At 39.8% G+C, this 14,322-nt stretch overlaps 1 protein-coding gene across 9 annotated transcripts in view; it reads right to left on the bottom strand.

Annotated features, from left to right (window-relative positions):
* LOC149205269 (uncharacterized) overlaps positions 1–14,322 on the bottom strand; it is a 525,377-nt gene that overhangs the window by 313,576 nt on the left and 197,479 nt on the right. For all 9 annotated transcript variants that reach the window (XR_016251865.1, XM_089393435.1, XM_089393433.1 and 6 more), the window contains one exon: positions 13,266–13,304. Coding sequence is in view for 8 of the 9 variants with exons in the window: in XM_089393435.1 (XP_089249561.1) it covers positions 13,266–13,304 (39 nt within the window). In the remaining variant the exon portion in view is untranslated. The remainder of the gene's footprint in view (positions 1–13,265; positions 13,305–14,322) is intronic.

Genomic DNA, 14,322 nt, shown 5'->3' with positions numbered 1-14,322 from the left:
CATTCTGATATGAAGAATTGTCTTGGACAGCTGGACCTTTTACAAGATTACTTTCATTTTGTTGCACAATTTTAGGGGCACAAGGCGAGCTATCTGGATCACCATATCTATCTTTAAAAACATCGACAATGTCTTGCAAAGAAATGAAGGAATCTTCAGGACAGCTATTAAACCAGTTCAAAGCATCACCCTTTAAAGAGTGGACAAATAGACGCATCTTGACATCTTCGTGATTATATTGAGGAAGTCTACAATATATGATCATTACACAAGTAAACCTGTTTAAATGCTGTCTAACAGCGACCGAATCACCACCCGAGAACTTAAATAATTTAGAAATGGCCTCTTTCGGAAAATCATGGAGATTATCAGTAAAATGACATGGTTTAAATGAATAATCCATGATGCATAATAAGGGATCAAAAAGATGATAGAAAGAGATTTCTGCTCAAGAAAATTAAGAGATGAAAGAAGTGGAGTCGCCACTTGAACAATGAATCTAATTCTAAGATCCAAAAAATCAACCAACAAGCAGATATGAGAGAGGCTTCTTGTCTGGGAAATGAAAAGAAATGGAGTCGCCACCCAAACAAGAAACGAACTGAAGATAAGGCGATAAAAGATCCAAATGATAACCAAAAATGTTGAATCTGCCAGCTCAAATGAGAGATGAGAAAGATGAAAGAATGATGAGAAATGAGAAGATGGATGTCGTTGAAATGCCAGGAGCAAAAAAACTCTGTCCCCGACAACGGCGCCAAAAAATGTTGTCGCACAGATTGACACGACAACGCTCAGATCGGGGGCTGTCACTCTGATCCCCGATCTCTCCGTTTAAGCCTGTCTCTCGCGGCTAAGGGGGTAGACCCTGTGAGGTGATGGAGACCAACTGTCGACCATTTGGGTTGGGAGACACGAAGAAACGAGCACTAAATTGATTTAGTTAAGTTAAAAGACCAGTGCCTTGTGGGTTTTATGTTTAAACAATTATTTGCTAGATGTTGCAGAGATGTATTTATCATGTACAGCAATCATTTATCATCAAATAACTTGAACGATACAAAATATCCAACAATTAAGAATTTCGAAAAGATAAATGCTTTAAACAACCACGCAATTATGAACATCAACCAGATATCATATTCATGCAGCTAATCTTCATTCATGAGCAGACTCGCATAAATTGATAAATATTCATTCCACATCAAAAATTTGAGTCTTAGCTGGCAAAAATATTCCACAATATTTTTTTATTTAATAAAATCTAAGAAAGTTATAGCTATCTAAACTAAACCTAAAGCTTAAAATTTAATAAAATTAAACTATCAAAGATTAAATTTCTAACCCTAAACAAAACTTTTAAAATCTAAAAAATTAAGTTATTCTAATACCAAAAGCTAACTAAAAAAAATCTCAAACCTGAAACATATATATATATATATACATGAAAATATAACCTAAGTCAAAATGAAATTTTAATACAAATCAAAAATCCTAAAACTAATGCATATCGAAATTTCTATTTGAATAAAGTCAAAACAAAAAATAGAAAGGGACTTACGTTTAAAAAAAAAAACTAAATCTACGCTTACCTATTTACGTTGAAACCAGGACAGTGCAATAGCATAAATAAAAGAAAACGATTTCAACTTGCGCTTTTAGCATGAATCGGGATTTTACCTGGCGTCCACGGGAGAAGAACGGTTCATGTGAAATTTAACTGCGCTCATACTCTCACCTGATGCCCACATGCAGGTTTGTAGGTGTTTTCAATGGATAGAAGACAGCAAACGCCGAGAGCGTGGGAGAGAGCCACCTGAAACCCGCACCCACAGTCACGAGAACCCTCTTACAGCAGGCTCGTGGCACCCTTGACCGCTTGGATTGCTGGAGACTTGCAGGCGGAGGAGGCCTTGATGGAAGACAGCCAAAACTTGTGAAAGATTGCTGGACGGATATACGTAGCAGAGTTTAAAAAAAAATCAACGCACCAAATCACCCACGCCTGCGATTTACTGTTTAATATGCTTGTTAGCCCGACGGCGGTAGGAGAGCCCAAAAAAAAAGAATGTGACTGCACGGCGGTGTGTGAAAAACTTCTTTGATATCTCCTTTCGGGCCAGGTTTGCAGATAGGTGGAGTTCTTCAGCAGCTTGATGGTGGAATGCTTGACGACAGCAAAGGTCAACAAAGATGCGTTTTAGAGAGGAAGGAAGAGATCGGCGGTTTTGGCAGCCACTGTAAAATGACACCTCGACGGTTTTGGCAGTCAGGAGTTTTAAAATTTTGAATCAACTGCTCCAGATTTTCTTAATGAAACCCTGAAATATTTCTCAACGAAAAAAAAATGCACCTGTAACCTGCAATGAAAAATCCCCAAAAATGATATGTGCATGAAACAAAACTGAAAACCCTAAACCCAGCAAAAAAAATTTACATTATTTACAAACTGAAAGCTCTTAAGAAGCCAGATTTATCAATAATCACAGTGATATTATCAGAATTTAATTTTAATGTAAAACGCTTTAGAAAACCCTGCATGCATTCATGAAAAAAATATTTCGAATGATAAGCTCGGGATCAAGAACTGGTTGGGCTCTTTCATAAAACACAACCCGGGAGTTGGCTGGTTCAACCGAGAACTTCCCCTAACGCCCGGTAGTCTGGAAAAAAAAAAGATTTCCTGCACAGCTTAAAATCAACCATCAACATAGAAGGAGAAAAGAATAGTGAAACCCCGATCAAATGGAGATACCTGCCACTATATTTCAGAATCTAAACTATCATTCAAACCCCAAAGATCAGACAAGATACCAGTGCCTAGATCAATCTTCATTAAGCTATCATTAATGGCTGAAAATAAAATTATGCAGAAAAATAGAACAATCTTACAGCATTTTCAGAATAGTAACACCAGCAAGATTTTTAACCCCAAAGTCTTCTTTATTGCACAAAAAATGACTACAAGAGAGCTTTCTTTAGCACCAGACTCTTAGATCCAATCTGATCTCAAATGACCCCTAGCACCCTATTTAAAGTAAAAATTCCCAACAGCTAGTTCGAGTGATCCATGTCAAAATGATCTCGACCGTCGATGAGGATCAAGATATCTCTTAATCTCATTCGTCGAATTTTTAATGCATTAAAAATTGAAACTCTGCATTTACTTACTCAAAATATTATTATTTATTATTTTTTTAAGTTTTTTACTTTATTTTATTATTTTATTATTTTTATTTATTATTTTTATTTTATTTTTTATTTTTATTTTTTATTTATTTATTATTTTTTTTTATTTTTCAATTTTTTAATTTTTTTAATTAATTTTTTAAATGGATCCTCGAACTTACCCTTTGGAAAAGACACCTAGGACCTAGGACTTAGGACTTAGGACTTATGAGGGGATTAAAAACATTTTCTAACCCTCAAGACACTTTACAACTTTACATTTCAAGGGGGAGAACCCATTTGACATAGACCCTCATAAACCACCCAGTTCTGCGACACAACTATAATCTAGCAGATTAACACACTAGGATTCTTCTAAGATTCTAATGACAAAATCCATTCCAGCTTTGGGGTTAGGCTGAAGGAAAACTTTGCCGATCATAGATCGGTGAGACAAAAAACCTTCCGGAACGTAGATTATCACTAGAAAATTAGGTCCACCTAGGCAATTTACATACATGACTCAACTCTGCTAAGATTATTTACAATTAAATATGCGGACTGGGTTTACAACATAAATTGATCAAGCTGTCGATGACTGTCGAATGGCACGAGCATGTCGATCAAGCGCTATCCCTTTTTTGCGAAGAAAAGGGGGTGTACTGCTGGGATGTTGACACGTAGTGGTCAACAGGACCCAAGAAATGAGTCTCCCTAGGTGTCAGCAATGATGCCACCACTGCTCTGCTCCTCCGTGTCCCACACAAATGCGAAGAATTCCCAACTCTATACAAGGCACCGTTTGGTGGCCTGCCAATGTTGCCTCCTCCGACAAACTCCTACCAGAGTATGTTGATCACCCAGCGATCCTATGTACAAACACCATACCAAGACAACCAAAAGAGTTTGTCCATAAACTAGTTCGCCACTGATGTTGTCTAGGACTCCCCTAGCGAATGTGCACGCTCAACTGCTAGGTCAACTATACCATCCAGGTTGTAGTCAACTGGCATACTTACGAAATGATAGGTAGTCCCACCGGGAACCTGATGCCAGTCTTTGCTGTTGGTATCCCTAGTGCCGGGAAGCTCCTACTAAGCTACACCCAGGTCCACCAACATCTTCATAGCCCACTCCACAAGCTACCAACTCAGAATCTCTTGCCATCCAACCCTAAAAGAGGGATCGAATGCACAAACTCATCCACATAGAGCAACCCCAGCATGTGGGTGTTGCACCCTGTGCAACTCTGGTCATCTCATCTCACTACCCTGGTCAACACATGAAATATGACTAGGTCGCTCTATCTCTCTGTCCAATGGGTAAGGTAACCTCACAGTGTTGCCAGACCCATCTATGTATGCTCAACGAGGGCTGCTCTCACAGCCCAACGTGCATTCTAGCTGCACCAATAGGGAATCCAACCGCTCCCCAACGCAAATCAATTTGGCTGTGGACTCGGCACAAACCGTTATCATGCCTTCCAGCGCCTCGTTCTGTTGCAGAATAGCCTCTCGTATTGATACGACCTTCCTTTTTAATGCTAGGAGGTCGGCCTGAAACTGATGGAACTGCTGTGGGCATCTACCACCTGTAAACTTGGTCACAACTCCAGATACCTCAGCAACTATCGACATCTCATCCATGGGTGGCACCCCCTCAACAGATGGCTCTATATGTGTAGGCTCTACCGTCTCCATCAAGGTGTCAACTGGGGCTATCAAAGAGGTCTCTAATAAAGGTGACTCCTGCGCCACACTAGGTATATCGATGTGCTCCTCACCATCCTGTGGGCTCTCAACATCATGCTCAACCTCCTCCTCGGGCTCCTGATATTTAAAGCCAGGTCTCCACCAGTAAAAGCGCCCCCTGGTCTCACCCTCTAACTGTCTTTGTCTTGCCTGCTCCCTTTCAGGAGATCTAGTGTCCTGATCTAGTCGACTTTCCCCACATGATGTAGATTATTGCACCCGCACGGTCTGCACACCTCTAACGTCTCTGTTGTAAGGGTGAGGATGGGTTTGGTCTGTCACCCTCCTCAATTGGGCCAACCTCTCATCGACCCAATGAATTCTACCCCAGCATTTTTGCATATTGGATTTCCCTTGAGCCATGGGTTTGTCTGATTCTAATATTTCCCACAGGCTAAGCCAAGATTATAGCTCCAATACCACTGTAATGTTCCAAACTAGGAAAAATAGTGCTATGCAAAGGAAACAATAAAAACAACACCATAAAACTGAAACATTCAGTGCACACCCATAAAAAGTCTAGGAATAACTAACTGCTGAGCCATTTTATTATAATCTGGGAGAGAAGTATAATAATGTGGAAGTGGTGCACCTGGGCTTGCCTCAATGGCAAGCGTGATTGAGCCCAGGTGATAATATGTCAAGCCTAGATGGCACAAATAACTGTGACGAAGATGCCCTGCGCTGCCCTTGTGAAACTATGTTGTCTGCTGCAATGATGATGCTGGAAACCCCACCTCCGGTGCTCAAAAAATTGCGGAAAATTAACCCTGGCCTCTCCACCAAATACCCAGAATAACCCAGGAAGAAATTGGTCAGATGTTGACCTCGGAATTTTGGCCCAAATTCCCCTTAGCTCCTATAGTTGCTCATTGAGTTGGGACCCCTGTTTGACCCCTTAGATCTGCCCAGAAAATTCTATAAAGTTAGGAGTACGATCCTCGCCCAAAACCCAACAAAACCCAGAAAGGGTTTCCCTTGGTTCCAACCTTCAAAAATTGACCCTTCACAGTTTGGGCCTCCTCCAATTTCGAATTCTATTTCTATGACTGATCCTGTCAATCTCTGCTCGCCCAACTCCAACAATCCTCCTCAAAGGGCCTTCCAAATGATCCCCCAACCTCCCAGCTCGAAACTCCCCTTAGATGGCACTGCCCCAAAGAGTCTCACTCCAATGACTATTGATTGCATAGTTATGGAGGAGATGACGCAGTCCCACATGTGATGAAATGAGAGTTGCTTGTAGGATGACCCTCTTGTCTGTAGATGCCCTCTATACTCCTGAAAATGATGAAGGATGCTCCTGTCTCCCCAACTTCCCGAAGTGCCTCATGCTGTGACTGCGCAATCCTTGCGCTATTGTTACTCCCCCTGCTGCTGGTACTTGACTTACAGTTGTTGTAACTCGTCTCCCTGTTGCTGCTACGAACTGAGATGAAGAAAAACTCCCTTCTAGGGCTAGCACTCGAAGTCCACCGAAGCAAGGGTTGAGATCTCCGCTCGAAGACACTCGTGCTAAACAACACAGTAACCCGGCTAAGCAGCGTGAGCAACTAAGATTGAGTTCAAAATGTCAAAAGATAAGATGATGAAATGAGTAGAGTTTCCTTCCTTATATAGATTTCATGGAGCACTTTTCCCTCCATCATGGGTCCCTCACTTAACCATCGATTTCCCCTCCATGTAAATCGAACTAGGGAATGTGTATTTTCCTAGTGTGGGTGGTCCCCACGTACAAATTAACCACATCAAAATAACTTATACTAAGTCTAGCCTCCTAATAAAATCAAATGGGCCCCATCACCTCCAAAATCGGCCCCCAAAATGTAGAAATTAATCCTGTTCCAAAATAATTTAGGAAGGGACATTACATCTTGAGACAAAGGATTGGTTCTCACATCCAGCAGATTTACCTGTTGATCCCAAAAAAAGAGCAAGAGAAATAGTAGCAAAGTAAATAAACATAATGAAACTATACCTAGTGATGAGGCAGGTCTTTTTTTTCTTTTCTAAATGTGAGAGAGGCTCCTTCATTATCCTTGCACCAACTTCCTCTTGGAGTTTACTTTTCTTGCACTATTTTGCACCTTAATGATCTTCAAGATCTGTTTTTCTTGATTACATTCTTATCAAGGAGTTAGAAAAAGAATCATTCAAATACTCATGCAGGAAGAATAACCAATGATCTATAAAGATAAATCTAAACAAGAGCAGTGACACAAAGAAACAAAATAAGACTTGAAAATACTTTTTTTTTCTAAATGGGGATTGAAGGAAGTTGTTAGCTCCCTCTTGATCCGACCTCTATAAGTTACCATTGTCCATAAGTCATATGTCACTGGCAGAAAAAAAAATGCATCTTCTTGAACACTTGGCAAACTCCATCATGATCCACTCTAATATCAGGTATTTCGGAAACCATCTTTCTCACATGAGGTAATGCTTTATAGTTACGATGAGTGAACTTTTGGTGCCATACTTTATATTGATGATTACATATCATGAATCAATGCATAGATAGGTCTTTCATTGATTTTATAAATATCTTCAAATCTTGATCCCAGAGTGAAGGCATGTAATAATAATTATACATATTGACTTCATTGTCTGCAATGATATAGGTATTAATCCATCCTTGATTGTTGCAAAAAAGGTTAGTTTAGAAAACTATTATTTCATCTTTTGCAAAAGTCATGATTCTTACCTACAACCACTATTGTTAGTGAACTCTAATATCAAAATTACCAAAACCCATAAGATTATAACATTTCTCATATAATGTGAGAGAGTCAAAATCTCCCTATCTTTAGCATTCAATTTCTATCAATTATTCTTTTACAACCTTCTATGCATTATACTTCTTTTCAAGGCACCACTTCCTTACACATGCATAAACAAAAGTAAAACTACTATTTACTTTTGCATGCATCAACAAGTACCAAAACCACAACTATTAAACACATGCAACACCTTAATTATTATCTACAAAATTACCATTATATCTTGGGTTCCTTGAAATTGTAATATCCCATTTCAGGGATATTCCCCAAAACCCCAGTAAACTCCAACCAAATACATACAAGTGATATAGTAACCGGGAAGCTCAAAGTGATATAAATAACAGTAATGCAACATACAATAATGTAAACACGGAATACAAGCAGATACTCAAGAAATGCAAAGAGAAACGCTAAGCCATTTTATTATACTGAGTAATGTGAAGAGTACAGGAGGTGATCAGGAAGATAGCACCTCAACTTGCACACGGCAAGTGAAGAGATACACTCAGAATAGTAAAGGAATGGCCTCTCTCTAAACTGCGTCCAAGCTGCCGGAGAACTGTTGTGCTGCTACTATTGCTGGAACCACATGAGGATTTGGGGTTGTTCCCCTCCTCAGAAAATGCTGAAACTCTGGAATCTGCCTCTGCTCAATAAACCCAAAAAAGCCCAGAAAGCTTTTCTCAAATGGCTGACCCCCGAAAATCGCCCCCTTGGGGATCTGCGTTGTCCCTCCAGACTCTACGCTGCCACTGAATAGAACCCTCCAAAACTCTGCCCAGAACTCTGCCAAAATCCTCCAATAAGCAAGGGCTGATCCCTTGCTCAATCTCCCAGCTCAAATCCTCCGCAAAACCCCAATCCGGAACTCCCACCAAAAGGAACTGCATCCCTTTCTCTCAAGACTGCACAGTCCTCAATAGCTCAGCTCCTCCTCAACGCCAAAGATCAATCCTACTACAATAGACAGCTGAAAACTACCTTGCCCGAGCAGGCACTTGAAGTCCCCCAGGGCTAAGAGTGAGATCTCCGAACAGAGACACTCGATGCACTAAACAATGTTGCAAACAGGTTAAACAGCCAACGTGCTCTAAGTCGAAGTGACTAGCTCAAATGCACATAATCGAATGACAAAATGAGGAGGCTCCTCTCTCCTTTATAGCGTTGGCCTCTCTCAATCCCAAGGCTCACCTCCTCCAACATAGCCTTTCTCTTGCCATGTGTTCCTCTCCATCTACACAGTCCCTCCAAGTGTCTACGTGGTCCTTTGGCCCCCTTGGCTCCCCCTTTAAGTTACAATGTTGTGCTACTAGGGAGTGACTTTATTCCAAAAGTGAGTTATGTCCCCCTTTTCCTCACCTTTTTATTTATAAATAACTATAGAAGGCAAAATTGAACAAAATCAAATATTCCAATTAGCCATGGCTAATTAGGAATATTACAGAAATCTTGGAAGAACAGTAGGAGTAAAATTCAGTAGTAAAATTTAAGCAATAAGATTTCAACAGTGAAATTTCAATAATAAATTTCAGCAGCAAATAGCAAGAGATATTTCAGCAGAATGAGAGTTGCAAATGGAGCAGACAACAAGATATATTTCAGCAGAAAGAGAGCTAGAAATGGAGCGGACAGCAAGATATATTACAGCAGAGGGAGAGATGGAAATGGAGCGGACAACAAGAGATATTCCAGCAAAAAGAGCGTTGGAAATGGAGCAAACAACACAAGATATTTCACTAGAAAAATGATTAAAACAACACTTGTTTTCTTGATCTTGTCTTCACCAAAGCTCTGATACCATGTTGAAATTCCGATGTTCTATGTTGTAACAAACACTTATTACAAAGCTTTTTTTATGCTGCAATATTAGATAAGCAATTGTAGATAGAACATAAATAAAATGCACAATAGAAGACAGCCAAGAACAAAATGAGACAAAGAATTTAGATCCAATGACTGGGGCAAAACCCACAAGGAGAAAACCCAACCAAATTCTTCTTTTATAAGAAATCAATTGTTCAGCAGAGATACATTGTACAATGAGAGATCAAGAGAATGAATAAGTTCACACAAATCTGAACAAGTTGTAGCATGGAAATCACTAGAATCAACCTTCCCTTCAACAGAATCAACACTGAAGCATTGAATCAACCTTGGTTCACTAAGTTCTGCTCTTACTTTCCAAGTCTCTCTCTCACAATCTTCTTCAACTCTCTCCAACTCTCTCTCAAGTTTGAATTAATCTTTCACAATGCACAAGTAGTAAGGGGAGAAAGAATGAGGCACATATATATAGAAGGAGCAATGGATACATGCCATAAAAGAGAAGTAACCTGCATGCGAAGAGGAGTGTAACTCATGCCCATTTAGGAAATGTAACTCATGCCATTAAAGAAGTACACATGGCTGTGTAACTTATGCTTTTAAGACCCCCGGATGCGGGTGATTAGGGAGATGGGACGGGAGTCGGGGGCTGGACGCATGCCGCCCCTCAGCCATCACGTGGCACCCCGAGCGAGCAGCTGGAAAGGACAAGGAAGGTTTAAGGCGAGGGGACCTGGGACAGTTAATGCCCGGAGAGTGTATTCGACCCAGCGTAAGGCAGGAGTAATGGCGGATGGGATCCCGAGCAGGGTAGGTGAGGACGCTGAGAATAAAGCAGGGATTGAGCAGGGAATGTTGGTCATTATGCAGTTGGCTGGCCTCTTTGTCGTTGTTGCGATCCCTTCTCAGACGGAAGGGTCCATCACGAGGTTGGCTCAGGTTGCTGATAGTCTGGTTCATCTGGTAATTTGCTGGAATTCTCATCCCACAATGGTGAGACCTCGACAGCGTATGCTCAGCCGTCGAGGCTCATCCAGAGGAGGGGGCTCGCGCAGACCTGAAAGGGACAGTGCTGGTCATTGTTGCCACTGCAACCTTGCCAGCTCCATTGGAGCCACCTCCCTTCACTCCGGCCAATTCATGGATACAGGGGCTTCAGGCTCGGCCACCTTGCCAGCTTTTGGTTCCACCATCTTCAATTTCACCAACTCACCGAATAACCCAAGAATCAACGCGCATGTTTCCATTCTGTTTATCGAGAATCCTCCAGATGATGACGACCCCATGGATGTTCAGGGGCAAAGCACGCAAGACAACCCAGGGGAAGCAGAGCAGGCTCCGACAGCTGAGATGGAGCAGGAAGCAAAGGTCCCGGCTACAGACCCGAAAAAAGCCAAGCATACCCAGAATGCTCCAAGGGTGGAAATTGGGGAAGAGGCAGCGACCTCTCCAACTGAAGCTGAGCGGGAATACTATGTGTGGTGCCCAATTGTGGAAGAGCAACCGGACGAACCGGACGAATGACGGCGCCAGAGCTCAAGCTTCGCCAAGTTGCTCAAGGTTCAGTTATCGTTTTCTGTTTTGTTATGTGTTCAGTTGGCGTTTTCTGGTTTGTTATAGCTGTTATGTATTTTGTGCTACTGTTGTGGGCAAGAGCCGTCCCCCTTGCGCGGGAGGGATTGGTAGGCACCCTTTTTGTCTAATGCCCCTGCGCGGGCCTACGTCCATGGTCAACCTTGGTATTTCAGTTTACTGCCCCTGCGCGGGCTTACAGTGTTGGACTATGTCTTGGTTTCTGTCAGTCTCAGTCTTGGTCTCTGTCTGGTGCCCCTGCGAGGGCAAAAGCATACTGGTTTCACCTGATGTAATTTTGAACTCTGTACATATTTAATAGATTAGTCTTTCTACCGAGAAAAAAAAAAGCTTATGCTTTTAAGAGATAGTGTGACATATGCATTAAAGAGTGCGTAAGAGGAATCTTTTATGACATGCTTTTATTGAGTGTAAGAGCGTGTAAGAGAATATTTTATGACGAGCTTTAATGAGTGTAAGAGAGTGTAAACGCATTAATGAGAGTGTAAGAGGAATATGTCATGCCAATAATGAGTGTAAGAGAACATTCTTGAGAGTCATGATTGAGTGACATGAATTTTTTTTAATAATAATATAATAGTATCATAAGAATAATAATAAAAATAATATTCATGATTAAGTCGAAATTGAACTATTAGGATTGACTGATGATCAAAAGGGATTTTCCATCAACAATACTTGATTACCAATTAAAACAAGGTAATTTACTATTTTTGGAATGTCATACTTGAGACTTTCTATTTTTAGACTTTCTATCTTTTAGAATTTCTATTTTTAGAAATTCATCCCTAAGATGCCAAATTTTCAACAACTTACGGAAATCGATTAATTAAAGGGAATTAAATGAGAAAAGTGAGAATGCTCTAGAAACTCACAGGAATTGAGTTTAAGATGATCTTAGCCGTTGATGGGGATGTAATTATGTTTGTTGGTTCACCAACGAGAGATTATAAGAGTAGGATTATGGGGATGGAGATTCAACATCGAGTCAGTGGGTGATCTAGGCAGATCGAATTTCCCAAAGAGCAGAGATTAAATCAGGAAGAGAATTTGAGCCAGAGATCAATTGCAGAGGCAGAGGAGTGGTAGCAGAGTGATCTGGTGGAGTTTTCCAGTGCCGCAAGATTCAGCTGAGAGAGGCCAAGTTATTCCACAGGAAGATGTGCAAGGGCTTGCCTAGAGCCTCAAAGAGGCAGTTCGATTTGGCTGAAGGTAAGGTCAATTCAAGTGCCAAAGGGCAAGAAAATTTTCTAGAGGGTTGGAGAATCGCTTCCAGAGGTAGCAACAGGTAGGAAGTCTTGATCAGACGCAGATCTGGGGAGTGCGTGTGAGGCATTGTGCAGCATCTATGCAGAGACCTACACGGGGATCTTGGATAGTCAGTTCAAGTGGCCATATTTTTTCCGAATTGCTTGTGGAGAAGGGAACAATTCCCTCAATAATTTTGCTAGTGATTAGACATGAGAAGATTACCAGTTTCGCATCCAGAGTTGTACTCAGTGTTTTTGTTGCTGAAGAATAATAATAAAACCCTGATCTTTTGCACCAGTTTTTCCGGGGACATTTATCCAAATATAACAGTGTCAACTTTATTGTCTATATGCTCTATTTTCTCAATTCCAGTTTTTGTTTCTGCGGCATATTTAATTTTGGTGAAAATTGCAATTGTGATTTTATTCATTGTTTGTCGTAGCAAAGAAATTGCACTTAATAATAATCAGTTAGAAAAATAATTTTCAGTTGCTGCAATACATTAAAAATTTCACGTAGTGTAAGTGCCTAAGAGATTTCCCCTATAATAAATAACATGGGAGAAGAAAAAGGATTCTTAACGATCAGAAAGTATGCATTGAATTGAAACAACAAAATTGGACAAATTATCAGAAAAAAACATTAAAAATGAATCCAAATAAGTACATCATAAAGTATAAAATTACCAATGCTCTTCACTAGATTAGTACTAAAAGTTAATCTCCAAGCCTAGCTCTCTTCTTTCCTCTCTTAAAATAACTATAGAGAATTTTAAAGCATTTCTTCACTTGAGGTCCCATAATATCAAGATTAGAAATTTTGAATTGTAACAATTTATAAATTATAAAGATCTCAAAACAAAACAAGTTGAAAATGAAATTTCTAGCATGGAACTTACAACAAGAGCGGTTAGAATGCCATATAAGCCAACCAAAACCTGTCATATAAATGAAACAAAAGCAACAACATGTTATTATATTTGACATAAAATAATAATTTTGAATACAATCCAATCTCATCAATATTGAAAACAGTAGCACAGACAAAATCCAAAATGGTTGTGTGTGTGTAGAGAATAATATATACTAATATGTAGTCTGTCATTGAAAACTACCCAAATGTTGCAAGCAACAATAAGGTCCAATAAGCTGGTGGTAGTTAACCATCTTTAACTATATCATAAAACAAGCTACTAAAACGTCATCTTGCAACAATAACTAATTCTCAAAGACCAAACTGTATGAGGAAACATACATTTCTATATGTGATAAAGTAGATGATAGAAAGTGAGTAAAATATACAATATCTACAACTGCTTATAGTCTTATGCTTGTTAAGGGATGAAATCAAGATAAATAGTTGTGACTCTTTATTTATAAAAGGATAATTAATTAGGTATATGGCAAGCCCTTGACCTTAAAATGCTGTGTCCTCAAAGCACAGGGAGAGAAGAATCTTTATTTCTAAATGCCTCATTTTCCCATGAACCGTCACCAAGTAGTAAATTCATCCACATGCTGACTTATTTTGTTACCTGCTTGGATTACAAAGATTTTGTACATGCTGATAAAAAAGGTTTCAAGCTCAAAGATGGGTTTACCTTCTTCATCAAGGATTCGTAACTATGTTTTTATTGGACAATGATTTCTCAATTTATTTAAAGCAAGATAGGTGGAATAAATCATGAACTCGAATTTTGTCAAGAATGTTTATATGCAGCTCTGTTTAATTTTCCCTGGATCTGGTAAGCTCTATAAAATGTATGTGCTAGTTTGTTGTCTCCTTTCATAAGGGATAGTTGTTAATAAAGTTGAAGGTGTACAAAGACCTAATTTCTTTCTTGAAACTCTAGTTTAAATTAATGATGATCAACGTATTGTTTAATTCAATTTTTTAGCATAGCTCAGCTATCATTTAATATATGTAGAATTTAGTGCCCTAGTTTGCATGCCCAA

Source organism: Pinus tabuliformis, chromosome 1_2, assembly GCF_031772625.1.
Source record: "Pinus tabuliformis cultivar Carrire ecotype Pingquan chromosome 1_2, CPIR1, whole genome shotgun sequence".
Lineage (NCBI taxonomy): Eukaryota > Viridiplantae > Streptophyta > Pinopsida > Pinales > Pinaceae > Pinus > Pinus tabuliformis.
Note: the sequence above shows the minus strand (reverse complement) of the source record. Positions and strands in the feature narration are given on the sequence as shown.